We start from the raw sequence: 19318 nt of genomic DNA, 5'->3' as shown, positions 1-19318 counted from the left end.
ACTTTATTTACCGCCCGTTTAATAGATGGAAGTATGTGGCACTCTTTTAGTACACAACTGTCACAACTGTTTCTGCTCCTTTCAAGTGAGTTTTCCTATCTTTGTGGTCCTTGGTCCATGACTCCCTGTTTTCCTTACTGAGCTAGAGTGCATGACAGCATGACCTCCTCATCATGGAAGTATTACATACTTACAAAATACACACCTTTCACTGGTACTTTTCAGTGTTCTACTAAGCTTATGCTAAAAAACATAGGAAATGGTCAATCACTGGTCGGATGTTGGAATATTTTTCGTTTTTTTAATCATTTTTAGACGTGATATTTTTTGTATACTTTTGATTTATGATTGATAGACTATGTTTAGTGTTCTACATGATTATCAACTTTTTAGTCGAAATTCAATTCACCCGTTTTTGTTCAAATTCACTGGGATTTGTGTGTAGGTTTATTAGGTATATATACATTTACTTATTATCATTTACATATCATCAAATATTCTTGACATCAAATTTATCTTTCTAATATTGTTTGAGATTCTGTCCATTCTTGATTTTGACGATGAAACGAGGGCGTTTGGAAACGTAAACATGATGGTCCTAATTACACTCGTGTTTATGTTCATACGTCTGCACTTCCCACGAGACAAGCCGATGGAATATATATATATATATATATATATATATATATATATATATATATATATATATATATATATATATATGAGTGAAGGTTAGAGGCGAGAACTTGACAAGTGGCCGCTGGAGATCAACCAGCTGCAGCAGCTCAGGTTCGTGTCTCAATCTATATTATAATTGCTTTCTTGAAAATTCAATAGAATTTCGATCATTGATGAAGGTTTAAACCCTATTACTGGAGATCCAGATCAACTGTACCTAGATAGTCAGTAGACGATTATACTAAGGAACACAAAGGCATGCAAACAGCAATAGACCTGGTCACTTAGTTATAAGTTACTGAAAATCATTACATATCTTCTTTATTTACTATAGGTGCAGCAAGCAGACTTCAAACTGTAGTACCACTACACCTTTTGCCTCATTCATAATATGTACCTCAAACAGCGTTCATTCTATAGCTCGTCTTTCCTAAGTCTACCGCGATATGTGAATACTGCTCTGATCGATATTAAAATACATTTGTCACTTGTCAGCGTGTCTGAAACAGCTTCCACAGGCAGACTTTCAGTTTCTTTTGATGCTGTATCTCTTAATGAAAGTTGTCTGCGAATTTTGATATCTTTCAGCACAGCACGACACAACTGTCAACACATATATACGCCAGGACCCAAGACTGATCCCTGTGGCACACCCCTTCTTACGTCTAACAAGTATGAGGCTTACCAGCCAATCACTACTATTACTCTTTATTGACGACCAGTCAGCCAACTTTCTGACCACGTGAAGACGACCAGTCAGCCAACTTTCTGACCACGTGAATCATGCTACTTAACTTTGGCGAGTAATCGTAGAGTGGTAAGTTTACCGCATGTTGTGTGAGAATCGAAATGAAAGACATCTACTGCTTCATTCTCATCACACATGTTGATTGCGTCATAAGTCGGTTCAAATGCTCAGGCGGTACAGTGGTGCTTCGCAGTGCCACCTTGGTGCTGCACACTGCCATCTTGATGCTGCGCTGTGCCACCATAGTGATCCATAGTGTCTCAGTAGCCCAGCACAGTTGGTGCTGCACGGTGCCAGGAGGTTTACGCACCTCACCAACTGACAGGCAGTCTAAGAAAAAAAGAAAAGTAGGTTTTGATGTTGTGTGTGTGTGTGTGTGTGTGTGTGTGTGTGTGTGTGTGTGTGTGTGTGTGTGTGTGTTAATCCCAGGGTTTGGATAAGCCTGCTCTCAGTTCACCAGGTTGCCTTAACCATCCGTAGAACTTCGGGAGTATAAATCACTCCCCTCTGTGGGCATCCGTAACAATAACTGATAAATGCTTTATCATCAAGGAATAAAGGAAACCGCCTTTTATTGATCTTGATGTTTTATTACGGGAAAAAAAAATCATGAGCAAATTGGCTATACCATAAACAACACCTGTTTTTCATATATCCCTCTCCTCACTTGAAATCTCATGAGGAAATTCCCAAAGAATTAGAAGTAAATAAGTGTTAGAAATCGATGAATCCTTTTATAAAACAAAATAACCTCTCTCGAAGGAGTTGTATTACGCTTTCCATTTGTATTCTCAGGAAAAATCATTACTCTTTTGCAATTGCGTAAACAAGAATCCTCCTGAATAACTGGATAACTGTCAGAGTTACTTTCCCAACCAAGAACACACTCCAGCATCAAGGTCGTCTGAACAAAGAATTAGATCGTCTATATTATATAAGCACCAAGTCTGCTGAGCAATGTAAGATGTGACACTTTATAAAGCGCATCCCTAACCACCTTGGACGGTCTCATTCCATAAATGAACCAATCACCAGACCCTCTTTCTCAACTATCCCATATCCAACAATGACCGCCTGATTTTGGCTTGGCTCTTCCTTAGTCTTCATACGGGCTGGAGGGTGGGTAGATAGGCCAGTGGTATGGGCTGGAAGCTGGACAGGTCGACCAGTGGTGTGGGCTGGAAACTAGACAGGTCGACCAGTGGTGTGGGCTGGAAGCTGGAGAGGTCGACCAGTGGTGTGGGCTGGAAACTGGACAGGTCGACCAGTGGTGTGGACAAGAACAGTGGTGTGGGATAAGGAAAGGGTACATAACCCAGGACCAGCCACAAGGCATTTCTCAAACACTAACCACGTTCACTTATTGTCTCTCACTTCGCTTCCTCAAATCCTGAAGAAGCAAATGTGAATAACAACTTTCACTTTTCCTATGTTGTCAAACATTGCCGCGTGTTTACCTCCCGCGCCTTGGGCAGGTATATGGGTGTATCTGATAGTCTACCTCAGGGTCGTATTTGATAGCATTGTGCGTTGTAAGGAAGCACGGCAGATCTGCCAGTCTGAAGCCACAGTTTTATATTGAATGCAGCTCATTCATTCCGGCCAAGTGACGTCACTGGGCACCGTACGAAGTATTGTGATTGGCTGGAGTCCACTTTGCCCCAGGCTTCTCCCAGGTACCGCAGCCACTGTCGTGTCCTGCAGAATTTGTTGCCTTAAATCGTTATATAATCATCCCGTACTCTTGCATAGCTTCTTGAACTGAGTTGTTTTCGTTTAACGAAACAATACGACCCAGTTCTTCAGACTGCATACGGCGGTGTGAGGCGATGTAAAGGTGGAATATTGAGTTACTTAGCGCGATATGGCAGCTGTGAACGCCCTTCAGCACCTGGCTTCACCTGCGGTCTGGAGAGCCAGAAGATCCGTCGCTCCGTCCTCAGGTGGCGTGCTGCCAGGTGTCGCCCTCTGTGTTTATCCCTTACCCTGCTACATCCCGCACGTCCCCTAGCTCTACAGTGAGCGGCCAGTCTCGTGGACACCTACAGTGACGCCTGGGTAGGCTTACCCACCGCCTATATCGCCTTCCCCATTCAAACCAGCAAAGGTAAGTAGGACAACTTTAGTTGTTTATCATCTCGACGCACGTCTGATATTTAAGGGTGCGGCGTCTCCCTGCTGGCGCGCTTCATTACTGGATCTACAGTTAACGCCATCGCTGCCAACCACCAGAGAATACGTGGACGAACAACGGTTAATGGTGGACCCGGGCAGACGGGAGGGAACTTGCGAACAGTGAGGGTCATCCGTGAGCTCTATACTGACTCACTTATGGTCTCTCGGCAACCCCACCTGCCGCCCCTCCTTCAGTACACTGTGCAGCATGTGGAGCGCACGACGCCTTCAGTACCATGAAAAACTTGCTTCCCCGCGTGTGTGTGTGTGTGTGTGTGTGCCCTGCTCAGCACGTATGGGGCAAGGGTGGTATGCCAAAACCTTTTCTTTTTCTTCAGTATGAAATGGATGAGATATGTTACTTCGAATACGTATTGCATTCTAATTCGTTATTCGCATTTTGTTAACGTAAGTATATTTTGTATTTCGTAATGTTTATCATGAGGCATATGTAAAATCGTATATAATGAATGTCTCGTAATGTATATCGTAATACATGTCTCGTAATGTACATCATAATACATATCAGAACAAGATCCTCCAGGAAATATGGGAGCTCATTTGGTAACATATTTGGGTTGATGGTCAGTTGCTCTAGGCTAGCCAAGGACAGGCGGCCTTACACTTCAGTCACAGCATTTCCCCTAAGTGCCAAGACAGTCAGGTGAAAGGTTCTTGTTACCATTACTATCATTAATAATATGTGCAGCCTCAGGAACCCTTTCTGGGGTCCACAAAGGAGCGGGAAGGTCCTCAATAACGCCCTAGTGTTTTCGACCAGTGACGATGATGCAGCCTCGCAGGAAGTTCCCCATTGCGTTGTCTGTCATTTGACGATTGGCTGATAAGGTATATCTGTTTAGGTCCCTTTATGAACTAATGCAGTCCCTCGGGCTTTACACTCCTCTCATGACCTTCGTGACAATCACATAGGTTCAGAAACGTAATGGCTCCAGGACAGAATCTGCGCTACTCTGCTGGTGACCTCAACCCATTTTAAGAAGGCTCCCCGACATGCGTTGTGTGTGTGTGTTTAGTTTCTTCTTGCTCATACAGAGCAGTAGGTTTACCTTGAACATGTTATTCATAAGGATTCATATTCATTTCGTACATGTCTATACATATAAGTATGTAAATCTTTATATCTATACATGTCAGATTCATCTGTTTACTTCAAACTTTACCTTTCTTTACCATTATTATCATTATCATGATATATATATATATATATATATATATATATATATATATATATATATATATATATATATATATATATATATATATATATATACATATTTGCCATTTCCCGCTTTAGCAAGGTAGCATCAAGAACAGAAAACCGAGCCTTAGAGGGAAAATCCTCACTTAGCCCCCTTCTCTGTTCCTTCTTTTGGGTTTGGTATACAGTCACACACTGACGACCTACACCGATTGTCTGTCTGTTCATCAGTTGGTTCCTTTCACAGATGTGGTGGTCCAGGGCCGCATGGTTGGGCCTGGTAGTGGTGTGTGTGGGCTTGCCGACGGTGTGGACGTGTAATGAGGTGGTATGCGCCAGTATAGTGAGCAAGTGCATGTTGACGCAGGCCTGCAAGTGTGACCTGATCAACTCCCCAGAGAACAACTGCACCTGCTGCAGGAACTGCGCCAAATGCCTGGGTTACCTGTATACCGAGTGCTGCTCATGTCTGGGTCAGTCCGCTCGACCATCACTGCTCCTCTCTCTCTTACTCTCCCAGTTTCAACTCGGAACATCTAGTTCATTATTCTCGTATCACTGGTCACAATAAGCATAGTTGCATATTTTGGTTTTGTTTATGCCTTTCTTGTCATTCTAAACATTTCCAGTCTTAGATTCTTCACACATTTCTTTCAAGGGAGCAGCATATGTACGTACTTACCCATTTTCCCTTCTCTCCACTTTGAATGTTGGTCATAATCTAAACAATATTCCTCGAGCCACAGCAACAAGTTTTGATAAGTTTAGTCAGAGAGTTGCAGATATATGGCCCCTCATAACCAAAAATTTACATGAGCTTAGATTGTATTGTTACTGTAGTGATGTAGATTCATTTCATATCCTGTGGGTATGCATGTTGAAATGTCTCAATGTTTCTAAGGGCGTACTCCAATGTACACACACACACAAGTCTCTTGTACTGAATAAGGACAGAGGACTGTCAATAATCCAAAATCTAATATATGAGCTACAGAGATAAGCTGGACAATAGCTTGCTGTCCGTACAGCTAACGAACATGCACACAGAAACATACACACCCATGCGCATGACTGAGATTTCATATCGGAGCTTGAGAGCTCACCCTACTATCCCTCTGTGTGTGTCTGTGTGATGCAGGTATGTGTGAACCTTGGAACCAGGTGCTGGACAAGACGGATTCCCAGGTGGGTGACCTCCTCGAGCCATTCCAGCAGTTGTTCCAGGCGCTAACCGAGGAGAAAGACCCGCTCCTCCGCTGGACCTCCATGGCTTTCCCTATCGACGTCGCCCTCTCTGATATAGACACCACCACCCTCGACAAGAGCAAATATAAACTGGGTAAGTTGGTGTGTTTGATGGCTCTGTAAACCTGGTCGGCCAATATTATCCGCAGGGGCAGCATGTGTCTGTGGGTAACTCGATCAAAGATTACTTTCGTGCTGAGAGAACGGTGGGTATGCTGTAGGTAAACACGTCAGGGGAAGATAGCTCAGACCGTACTGCCTGGGGAAGACAGCTCAAACCATAGAGTTACATTACTGAAAGGGGTCTAGCGTGGGGAAAGGAAGGTACTTCATGAACAGGAAGTTTGAAGCAGACCAGTGACTTTACAGTTAGTCTGGAACGCCTCATTAATGTGCGCACTTGTATGAAGGTACCTCACAGGTAAAGGAACGAGGCCGAAGTAAGTGGCCGAGAGAAGGATTCAGCTATCGGGGTTTCGGATGTAGAGGACTTTGGCGTGTGTGGCAATATAACTAGGAAGTGCATTCGATATTGCTGTTGTAATAATGTTCTGCCCCAGACCATTACCTCAGGGCCTGATCATTGTCAGCCAAACACTAAGTTATCTCCTCCTACCGCAGTGGCACACCCCCAGGACACGGCGCAGATTGAGCAAGTGACGATGAACTGCACGGTGATGTACTGGTCGCAGTGCATCTCTGGCAGCAAGTGTAAGAGCACCTGCATCTCCACCGGCGCCGCCGCCTACAGGTGGTTCTTCGACGGTTGCTGCGAGTGTGTGGGCAGCTACTGCATCAACTATGGCGTCAACGAGAGCAGGTCAGTCCACACATACCACTCAGCCTGCAGTCATAGCTTTCACAGTGTAATTCATCCTTCATACCACTCAGTCTTAACAAGCCACCTGGAATAATTTGAAGAACAAAGCAAATCGTCCTCACCATAGGAGTAAATGTCCCCGGAAATTATTGGAATATATCAACACGTCAACAGTTTCTTTAGTCTTTCATTAGTCTTTGTTCAAAGAACTTGGTTCAGAGTTGAAATCAGATATATGTATTTTCTGACAAAAGTTTGCATGTGATTTAGGAAGAGCACTAGCTTGTTCTGAAGTCACAATGAAAACTGACAAAAACTAGAGTTGCGAATTAATATTTCTCAAGTCCAGTTCTGTTGGCAGGGGATAAGTTGTGGAGATAAGCGAAGTTATGGCCCTTAATACGTTATTTTCTTATAAACCATCATTCTAGACAAGGATGTAAATCATTTATAGGACCAAAATTCGCTGGTGATACTAAACTGAGAAGTAAACCTACAAAACATCCAATGTCTACAGCTTCAAACTAACGTAGACAACTTATGGACTAAATCTTTCAAGGGGCAAATGGATTAATTTGATATCGATAAGAGATAAGGTTTACGCATCATTAGTCAAAACGAAAATACAAGCTACGGTATGAGATACAAAAGTATGTAAGGAGAAAGATTTTGGTGTGATAATTTCTTGTAACCCAAAGCCAAGTGAGCAGATAAAGGCGAACAAAATTCTTAGATTTATTAGGCATTTTCTTAAGTCATGAAAAGCTCCTTATTGTTAGCATTAGTGCGAGTACTTTACCAATGTTAACAATTAGCCTGACACATTTGACTGATGTCTGGATCCACTGTGAAACCTTAACGGATGTTAACAGCAGTCTGAGACATTGATAATAACGTAATTGGCCCTAATACTCATGTGGAGAACCTAATTGATGTTAGTGCGAGAGAAGAAACACCACCACCACCACCTAAAACATTCTCTGGTCGTCTGCAGGTGTATCCAGTGCCCCATGGTCGAGGAAGAGGAGTATGACGAGGTACTAACCGACCAATACCTGGCCAGCAACTCAGCAGACACCTTCGATGACGCTGCCGCCCAGGAAAACATCCTCTCCGACGACGACCCCACTATGTAGGGTCGTTGCCTAGCACTACCACGACCCCACCGTGTGTACTATGCTCTGGCATGCCCCAGCCTTACTAGTTTATAATCGTCGTTTAGCCCCGACGACCATGAATACAGTTTGGTGTGAGGATCACCGTCTCACCACGTAGTCATGCCATCATGCACACCTTCGTCCGGTCCACCGCAACCCCTGCACTGTAGAGCCACAGTTCTAGACAGATATACCACCCGAATGGGATATCCGTCTTCAGCACGTCGGCAACTTCCTCCACAACAGCAAAAGCTCTGCGATACGACGAGCAAAATATTGCCAAAGGCCAACTGGTATGGTGGGTGCAGCATTTTATGTACATTATACGTATTGTAGTTTTTCCCTAACGGTAGATTTAGCTAGCAGTTTTTATCCAAGGGCTCGCTGAAAGTCAGAGAGTGCGGATATGATAGATTAAAAAAAAGAGAGAATATATATTTTTTCGGTGAAATAAGGTTATTATCAATTCTGACGTATTAATTATCCTTGTACAGTAATCTGTTAGAGTAGACGAACCTGTAAACATAATCCAGTTTCACTGATGTAAATCTTGTCACCCGGTGAATCACTGTCCAGCAAGAGAAGGCTGGGCATACACGTAACCTAAATCTTCATTTATAACTTTTCTGGACGAAATCTTAAATACAATATAATAGCAACTCCGTTTTTTATTCAACCTTTTTCGTAGTATAGCATCATATGATAAAAAAAAAAAAAAGATTAAGTGGTAATCCATTGGGTTTTCTTCTTTTACTTGCTTACTTAACGGCCAAGTAGAGTAAACATGGGGGATAGGGAGGTCCAAACATAGGAAAGGCGAGGATGACTCAGAACTTATCTCTCGGAAGCTGGGACCTACTTTTTCTTTTTTTCTCTCTCTCTTTGAGGGGGAAGGGAAGATAGTATCCTTACATCCTTTATAAAACAGTCAGTGAACCAGCCTGCTTATTCGGCACAAGTGTAGACTTTTAACATGCAAATTCCCTCTGCTTCATAAAGATAAACTTGTTAAGAGAGGTCTCGCTAGCCCGTATCAGATTCGGCCCATCGATATTTCCCAGTATTTCAGATAAAAGAAAATTGATTTGATGTAGACAGTCAAATATCTGAAAACAACTCCATTTCGGTTAACTTTCAAATACGTCTCTGGCCGCAAAATATAGAAACCCAACCAACCAGCGAGTTCTAATTCCAGGTAAACAAGACATGCACGGGGTGAGGAACCTAATATATACACTGAGGTGAGGAGAGCAAGACATACAATGGGTGTGTGGAAGTCAAGACCTACATGGGGGTAAGGAGGAAAGGTAAGAGGAAGGCAAGAACAATAGAGCGCGACGAGGCTCAACATAATGAATGTGGAGCAAAATAGCACTATCCAAAAATACCAGTTTTTTCTTTCTTTTTGCTTATTTCAGACGATTTAAGTCAAGGTTAGGGTAGCCCACCGCCGTAGTTCAAACATAAATCTACCTACATCTTACACGTAACAGTCCACCTGCACCGTACCATCGGTGTAGTTAGAATGGTTAACATAGGAAGGCATTTCTGACTGACACAACCACACACCACAATACGCCCGGACGAGTGTGATCCATACGGTCCAGAACCTAACCAAAGAACCTGCCGACTCTATCATTGTTATTATTGATCACGTAATGGTTAGTATCTTCATTCAGTAACTTAAATTTTCCTTAACTATACCATGCAGCAAAGGAGTTAGGTCAAAGGTCCTACGGTAATTAATTGTGCACAGAGACAATTGTAAGTGACTGGAGAGAAATACTTTCCAGTCTCTTGCCACTACTCCCTAGCATATCTAAGAAGGTCAGTAACTTTCTTTTATACATAGTGACAAATTTCAAACAATATTTCATACAAACTCAATTCTTCACTTGACGCACGAAGGGAGTCAGTCTTTACGATACCCCAAGATATACGAAACCAGTTTCGAACTGTCATTCACTCAGAATATGAACCGTGAGACTGTATGATCAAGGAAAGACAGAATATATGGCAAACTCTCAATTTTGTGGAAGCATCACACCGTGAACCTCAGTATGACAAGGTATTAAAAGCCAACAATAGAAAAACTACGACGCGAAAATCCAAGCAATGGCGAACGTCAGTTGGCCGTAACTAACGATTAAAAGGCAAAGGATGCAAAAGATAAAAGCTCTTCCTCAAAGAAAACATCTATTTCGATGTATTTCAAGACCACACGTGTCCCCTGAGGAATTCTAGTGGCCACACTCCAAAGCGTCGATCTAAATGATACGAACCACCAGTTTCGTGAAATCCTTAGTTGCCCCTGTGAGCAACCCGTTAACTCCTGTGCTTTAAATACTTCCGTGAGGGACAAGAGTGCCATCGTACTGCGTACGATCCTGCAGAAAACAGTAATGACATTTTGGCTACTAAAGCTGACGGATGCATACGTTAACAGGTCGGATAATTGCCTAAGATTAAGTAAGACAGGGGGACTTGAAGCAATTTTCTTGTCAATGTTTTCCCAAGTTGATCAGGCCATCCTAATCTGCAAGACACAAAGTGATGATTTTATGATTGACGTATAAAAAACAGGTCTACAAAATACAAAGTTAAAAAATCTTCTGATTCCGACGTTTAAAACAGAAGGTCTATTTTATATTTAAGATGAGGGAAAACGTTTCGTGAAGATCAGAAAAAATCTTATTTCCAGGTGAAACAAGAGGTGCCTTTTGTACACCTTGTCGACACACCTCACCCAGCCAAATTTGGGTGAATATATAAGATACACATGAGACAAAAAGGTTTCATGATCCATCCTTAGGAAATGAAACTAAACATCGGTAAAAGATGGTGCATATGACAACAGTGCATCATAAATGTCAGCGGTGCAACCATCTAAGGGAACATCTTTTGACCTTATGCTCGGTGAGGAGTTCCTTCGTAAACATGAATGTATCATGGATTATTCATCGGGTCATTTATAATTGCAATTTGACTCCAATTTATATATATATATATATATATATATATATATATATATATATATATATATATATATATATATGATCAAAATGAACAAAGAATTAAAGATATTCTCCTCTTTAAAGCAAAATGAATTGAGAGCTCTTAGGAAAATCATTTGGCCCGTGAATGAAGACCATGTCCTGGGCATGGACAACCCTAGACTCCAGCCACCGAATCACATAAGGTGTCGACTGATATGGGTTACCACAGGTGTGATGCTTAACCCTAGCCCAGGTTGGCACCCAGTTATCTATCAACCAGCGGAAGGACAAGCGGCTGGCTGGCTGGCTGAGCTGCGCGGCGTTTTACCTGCGCCGGGGATCAATGGCTCGACTGACTTGTTAGGATCTATGAAAGATCTTTGGCTTGATTGGCCTCGGAGTTTAATGATATTCTGACACCTACAGGGCATTTCTTTCCAGCGTGAAATGTATCACTACAAAGGTCTGTGTAGAAAAGTACTTTTTTTCATAAACGTTTCTTCACACGTATATTTATCATACGACATGCTGTTTGAATTTTCCCAATTGACATGAACACAGAGATGCAAAGCATTTGACATCCCCGTTATTTCCCCTACAATTTGTTGATTTTCACGGCTGTCCCTCATTGTAATCTTTTAACAACTGATCACGATTTTCAAAAGTTAACGAAAATTATGATATATAATTGGTGGAGAAGCATGAAAGTGTGTGTGTGTGTGTGTGTGTGTGTGTGTGTGTGTGTCGCTCTTACGCTTACTGAAACATGGTGATTATGTGTTGCTGTTGTCATGTGCCTCATGAAGTGACAGTCTGTTGCCGCACCTGCCACACAGTTCACTCACGCCCAGAGTCGAGAAATTACCTGGAGAAATCACACAGAGGGATGGACTAAAATGCACAGAGGAAAAAAACGTGCCTTGAGTATGGCTAAATAATCTATATAGATCATGAGTTCTTCTCAGGAACGAAACCTTTTGCAATAGCTGGTAGGTTTTGGGTTGTTAGGTTTCGTAGTTATGCTACGCTACGTGGATAAGTTACTTGTGAAGCTGTAAAAATGACGACGTAAAATCACGCAACATAATCCTTTTGACCTCATATTGCAAAACACTTCCCCTCAGAGAAGTTCAAGTGATGTGTATTTTGATGTTCAGCATGAATAACAGCTACGTAATATCATACCTTTTACAAAGGGGAAAAAAGCAAAATAAGAATAGGCTAATAAACATATTCGTTACAACCATCGGGACACATGACCGACTGGAGGAGCAGTAGCGTCTGCATGTTATGAATATGGGATTTCAGTCGATGAAGATCGAATGACGGGTTCGCATGCAATTGACCTCAACTGACTAGTGAGTGATACGCGCTACCTTCATCTTCAGTACACATGCGCCTCGAATCCATAAAATGATAGCTGAGTGGCTGAAAGGATGTCAGATCTAACTTCGTTAGGGTGAAGTATATCCAAGAGCACGCAGGAAGAACCATGAAAATAAATCTATCGATCGTGAATGAAAAATCCCTGACCATGCATTTAACGGTACCTAGCCTTGAACGAGTAGGATCTAATTGTATATTTGGCGAGGCTGTATCACTGGGAGTACAGTCTCGTCAAAAAAGAAAGATTCTCATTCCGAAGAAGTCGACACTTCCCTGCGACTCGAAGCACAGCCTTGGGCTGCAGGAGCTCCTAGAAAGAGGTCCTGGGTAACATGAGGACTATTACTAAGAAATAGAACTTTGGGTGACTATACATAAAAGACTAGCATATAGATAAATAGGTAAACAAATCAATATATATATATATATATATATATATATATATATATATATATATATATATATATATATATATATATATATATATATATATATATATATATATAATCTGGTAAAGTGAACTGTGACTCGCTGGGTAGCCTGTATGCCAAGGTGAGTATGGCGAGACGATGTCTGTCTCACTGTCATGTCCCCAACAATAATTTCGGGAACAGTCCAGCGATAGTATAGCCCGTAGGTCAAGTGTGGACCCTCCTCGAGTTTCTGTGTGTCAGGTGTGGGTCCTCCTCGGGTTTATGTAAGTCAAATGTGGGCCTTCATGGGGTTTTCTGTTACTGCCAGTTAATTACACACATTCATTTTCTTGATATAACTAGTATTATCGCATAAACATGAAACATATTTGTGTGAACTTGGCAATATAAGAACACAATGATATGAACAAAGTAACATCGAGTTTGTGATCTACGATCCTTCAAAATACTCCTGGCTATCGAAAAAGAAAGAAAATATAGCATTTCAAAGCAAAGCTCTCGCATGGCCATAATCTGTCACCTATTGCAAAAGAAGTAGATATATGAAGTTTATTGGGCCGTGGTTTACTCTCAGGGTACCAGAACACTGACAGGCCGTCGTTCACTACCAGGACACTAAACACTGACGGGCCGTAGTTCGCTACCAAGACAGTGAATGCTGACGGGCCGTCGTTCACTACCAGGACACTAAACACTGACGGGCCGTAGTTCGCTACCAAGACAGTGAATGCTGACGGGCCGTGGTTCACTACCAGGACTCCGGACACTGGCAGATCGTGGTCACCGTCAGGACACTGGACACTGATGGGCCGTGGTTCACTTCCAGGACACTGGACATCGATGGTATTTCGTGATTCTCTACAAAGACACTGGATACTGATGGGTCTTGGTTCTCTTCCATGACAACACTGATGGGCCGTGGTTTGTTGCCAAGACCCTGAACATTGGCTGGCTATGGCTCAATATTGAGACACTGGACACACACACAGCTCACCCTCAACATTGCAAAATATTGGACAGACTCGTATACACTCAGTGATTTGTATCATTTATTCAGACCTTACAGGAAAGCTCAAGTACTGGCATTATTGTTGGTTATTAATTACATTATCATCATCAATTATTGTCTCTTCTTCGAGATCACAGTCATCATTTTGAAAAGGATTATCTCAGTGTGGGATATTCTACACAACGCCACTGTTAACACAATTATTATTTGGAATGAACGTATTGAAGCACTGAACGTGTATTAAGACAATTCACAGCTCGGCTTGCCTTGGGTTTAGTCTCTTGACGTAGGAGACAATGTTTACCAATTCATTTCTCTCGTTCTGCCTGATTTCCAGTGAGGATGGTTCGTGGAGTGCATGGAGGTGAATGAGGACTCGATGGTTATCCGATTTAGGTCATGAATTCTTTAAGAAATGTTCTACATTCCATCTCTAGCTTTGGGAATAATGTTTACGATTTTTTTTATAATTCGTTTTGATAAATCATTTATTCATTTAATCTTTGTATTATCCAAAATTAGTAATGACAGTCATATAGTATTTATAACTTTTTATTGCATTTAACATTAAGTACCTCGCATGGCTATCATGGTATTCGTTACCTGCAAAAGAATGAATAATAATGGGGTGAGCAACTCTGTTTTATGGCCTTCTGTCGAGCGCACGGTCACTCGCTGCTCTAGATAATGTTCCTCCTATATAGTTAGCCGAACACACACACACATATATATATATATATATATATATATATATATATATATATATATATATATATATTATCCCTAGGGTTAAGGGAGAAAATACGTCCCACGTATTCCCTGCGTGTCGTAGAAGGCGACTAAAAGGGGTTGGAGCCGAGGGTGGGGGTCGAGTCGAATCCTCCCCACTTGTTTTACTTTTCCAAAAGAAGGAACAAATGGGGCTAATTGAGGATTTTTAAATCCAAGAAGACTCAGCCATCTATTCTTGACGATACCTCGCTAACTCGGGAAATGGCATATATATATATATATATATATATATATATATATATATATATATATATATATATATATATATATATATATATGTATATATATATATATATATATATATATATATATATATATATATATATATATATATATATATATATATGTATATATATATATATATATATATATATATATATATATATATATATATATATATATATATATATATATATATATATATATTCAGGCATATGTATATCGGCCACGTCTGGCTGTTTGCACGGATGAGAAGGGGTTAAGTATTATAATACCTGTTCCCTCCTTTCGTACGTGGTCTTCGTCCCATTGTTTTATCTACAACGTAATTATGCATGGCATATAGGCTTTTTTCGTTTCTCTTTCACTCTTCCAATCCTTTGTAGATTCTAAACCTGCAGCAGTTTTGCCTTTCGAAGATCGTCGCTTGATTTCCTCGAGTGGACGCCCTTGTAACCTTCATTAGAAGTATTTCCCACATCTATGCAATGGAATCATTAGGAGCGGAGGTACATCCTGTTGACTAAGGAGGAAGTCCCTGGTGGACGCATCAACCTTCCTTATGGTTTCCCGCTAACCCACTGCCGTATATATACGGCACCACCACAGACAAGGCCGGCGGCCCTGGCAACACACACACACACACACACACACACACACTTCTCTCCCTCATGTTTCACAATCGACAATTTTTAGGACTGTATCTGCATGACGAATGCTGTCTTCCAAGGCAAGCCTGGGCGCCAAGCGTCAGGGAGCTCGTTGAGGTAACCCATATGCATCGCGTAATCTTAACTCCTTCGTGCTGTGGAATATCGCATTATTGTTTGTGATGTTACTTTCGCACCGAACAGAATGCACGAAATGCATGACTGAGAAGGAATTTTGACTATGGTGCATTCGTTTACCATCGTTATCTATATTCACTCTAATATACGTCATGTGCGCACATTGTTCTCACGTGCGAACATCAGTGTATTCTGCCATACGTATTCTGCCATGTGTATTCTGCTGTCATTTACATTAATCTGGAATATTGTCATAGCCTGGCCTCTGTCGTCATAGCGTCGTATAGCCTGGACTAATTTATCATAGTCTGACCTCTTTCAGAGTTTGGCCTATAACAGAACCGGTCCTCCTCTGCATATCATACATTTGACAGCTATTAGAAATGCTTCTAAAGACACTGAAATATATAGGTGATAAACACGACTCTTGAAGGACTGGCAAGCATTATAATGATGAGACTGACTCATGAAGAACTGGCAGTAAGATTGTCCTTGTTCCTCCCAAACAAACATGTCAACAAACATGCAGCAAAGTATCAAATACACCGAAAAGAATTTTGATAGGTGAAATCTCAAGAGAGAAAAAAGGTGGAGGACTTTAAGAGCATTATTGCACCCTTAGTAAGATGTCCTTAAGGTGTGAGAGAGACTGCTGCGGGTTAGACTGGAGGATGCGCCTTCGTCTATCAGACTGAGGTGCGATTATGGGACACCCCAAGACAGAGGAGCATAATTCTCATGTGAGCGAACTCATGCGTCGTGAAGCGATCTGTGGCTTTTGTTTTCTGAAATGTGCAGTCTTATGGCAAAAGCAACCAGTGTACTTTGTGCTATATTTGCTAAACTTTGCAAAATCCTACTCCCTTTCGAGTATGCTACATGATTATCAAAAACTTGTCACGTTTGTTAATAATCCAGTTTTCGTTTAGATGACTCAATATTGATATATGTTAACAAAGGTCGCTGTCAGTTCATTTGTTTTCTTATATAGAGAATAACGTTTTAGGTTTTTTCCATGGGAAATCTAAGAGAAAAATTAATTTGGAAATAAGTTCAGTTTTGCATATTCCTTTGTAATCAGTCGTTTGGTAGGTTTTCAAGCAATCTCTTTAAACGAGTTAAAAACCTCATACGAATTACTGCACATACATTCAAGTGTAATATCTCCGGTATGTATTCAGCTAAAATGCAATTTTGTAGCTGTAGCAGACATGGTTTCTCGAGGGAGATGAAATATGGTCTCTGAAAATATATCACTATTAGTAGCTGTTAACGAGAATATCTGAGACATCGTCTCTACTTAAAACAAGTCGGAAACATTACTTTAATCATTTTAACTCAGGATGTTTGACATAAAAAAGTAAAGCACTAAGTTTCGTTAGCAGTTCTTGTAGTTATTCTTAAGAATGTGATTAATTACATCTTAAGAGTGATTTGCTGGTGGCACATGTCTTCATAGCCAATTTTCATAAGTTAGGCTTTTCGAGACATGTTCCACGTGATTCTCAATACATAGTAATTTGTTCGATCCTTATGGAACAACTGTACACGTGATTTCCAGGCTGGCCAATTTTGATTAAGACAGTTTACAGTGCACCGCAAAATTCATCAGGTTTATTTACAATTCCAACTCCTTTCAGTCGTTTGACCACTTCGAAAAAGTTTTGACGCTGCTATAAAACATTAACGACACGTTCTGAACAGCTAAAGCCTCCTTCGTTCATCCATCACTATTTTATACTAAAGTATGTCAGGAGTGGGATTCGAACCCACGCCCTCAGAGAGGACCAGAATGCCCATAGCTCCCCTACCGGAGGAGAAGTTCCCTTGAGTCTGGCGCCTTAGACCACTCGGCCATCCTGACGACAGAGAAACTAATTATAATAAACAAAAATTGGTTGTTCAAAAACTATATATCTATTTAATTTATCGTAATTCTTTAGCCTATTAAAGTATATTGTGATCAATGTCATATTGTCTATGGACTTCCAACAAACACACAGAAATAAACCACGATTCATGATTTTGTTACTGATCTATGGTAAACACGATCTTGTGTAAAGCATAAACTTATATGAAACTATTAACGGAATGTATAAAGCTATATAGATTCATCTGAACATACACACATGACACAACATTTTGATTTCTAAAGTTCAACTGATGAATACGTAAGCTAGTGTGTCATGCTAACCTTTTGTTAATAATAACACGTAGATGTTCATACATTAAGATACACTTGTGCTCATCCATATAGGTATAACCAAAGCCTATAACCTATTCCCGATATGCAGCCAATTCCACTGCAAAATGTAAGAGTATATCAAGCTCCGTTAACCTGCACGGATGCCCAGGCTGGGAGGAAAGAGCTATAGTATATCATAATCTGTCTGATCAACCGTCTGCATTATCCCTGGATCATCTGCAGTAATCATTGATATAGAGACAGTTACATCTGCAGTGTAAGCAGCATTATCTGTCTTATGGCGCGCTGTCCCCACCTTCACTCAGGCTAGCAAACACCGCTCAATACGAGGGTGCGCTAAGTGTATGATGTATGAACGTTTTATATATATATATATATATATATATATATATATATATATATATATATATATATATATATATATATATAAGAATGCAACTGCAGAGAAATTTTGCAGGCAATCTAGCTGATTTTCAAGAATTTAGTATGACACTGAATTCTAGTAACAGAACTATGCATCATAAATATCTGAAAATATCACTTCCTTCCGTAGCATTGAAACCTACTGGCAGTCGTGTGAATGGCTCCTTATATACCGATACTCTATATCATCACAAACGTCTGAAAATATTATCTCAATATCATGTCGGTAGCAAACTAGGCCCGCAGACAGACGTGGATGTAGCTTCTCATTCTTCGATAATGTAGCAGAGTTTTGTAAATCCCTTTCTATAACATGCCTATAGCTGAGGACAGGACGACTGGGGAACCCATAGATCCAATCCTAACACTGCTGAAACTGCAGACGTGTACTGTACATTGGACATAAAACGTTGCGAATGAATGATCCTCATAGCTAAAGAACCACATCTGACACCCACCAATTATTCCCTAAACCATTGGTAATACACTGATAGACAATTAATAATCAATAAAAATAAACAGCGGATAACTAATTTTCTCCTCCTGGTTTTAGATACTCTAATTTCGTTTTTCAAACTTTGATGCTTGAGGTAAGAATTCCAAGTCTATTAGAACACATTGAAATATAAGATGGCAACAGAGGAAAACATTTCTATTTAAAAGTTTGAGTAAAAGATGAAATACAGTTGTCCTAAATGACATGATTGATATGTAGTTTATCAAATGAGCGGATGAATGTGTAATTTGTCCACTATTTATGCTTAACAAAGTATAAGTGATTCTTTACTTCATCAAAGCGTACGGGTTCACAACAACATGATCTGTGTATAAATTCTTTATGTAGAATTTATTTGGTTTAGATAGATATGATAGATTATATTGAACATAATAGTACAACTCTAGAAAATGCAAGACCGGACATTATGTAAAGCATGTATTTTTTTCTTTTTATTATGTAACATGAACACAAATAATCTAATGAAAAAAATCAAGTATTCAAAATGACCTATAAGCGCTTGC

The 19318-nt window shown here is 40.6% G+C and overlaps 1 protein-coding gene and 1 non-coding gene across 2 annotated transcripts; one reads left to right on the top strand and one right to left on the bottom strand.

Annotated features, from left to right (window-relative positions):
* The first annotated feature begins 3336 nt into the window (after positions 1–3336).
* Positions 3337–8704, top strand: LOC139747249 (twisted gastrulation protein homolog 1-A-like). Its single transcript, XM_071659333.1, has 5 exons — positions 3337–3533; positions 5071–5296; positions 5962–6162; positions 6690–6888; positions 7883–8704. The coding sequence occupies exons 2-5, from the start codon at positions 5071–5073 to the stop codon at positions 8022–8024; spliced, it is 768 nt and encodes a 255-aa protein (XP_071515434.1). The 5' UTR covers positions 3337–3533; the 3' UTR covers positions 8025–8704.
* Positions 8705–17417: 8713 nt separating this feature from the next.
* Positions 17418–17533, bottom strand: TRNAL-CAA (transfer RNA leucine (anticodon CAA)). The gene is made up of 2 exons: positions 17496–17533; positions 17418–17462 (listed from the first exon to the last, which is right to left on the bottom strand). It is a non-coding gene; the product is annotated as a tRNA-Leu (tRNA).
* Between the last annotated feature and the right edge of the window lie 1785 nt (positions 17534–19318).

Source organism: Panulirus ornatus, chromosome 68 (genome assembly GCF_036320965.1).
Source record: "Panulirus ornatus isolate Po-2019 chromosome 68, ASM3632096v1, whole genome shotgun sequence".
In the NCBI taxonomy this organism is placed as follows: domain Eukaryota; kingdom Metazoa; phylum Arthropoda; class Malacostraca; order Decapoda; family Palinuridae; genus Panulirus; species Panulirus ornatus.
This window is presented reverse-complemented; position numbering and strand designations above follow the sequence as displayed.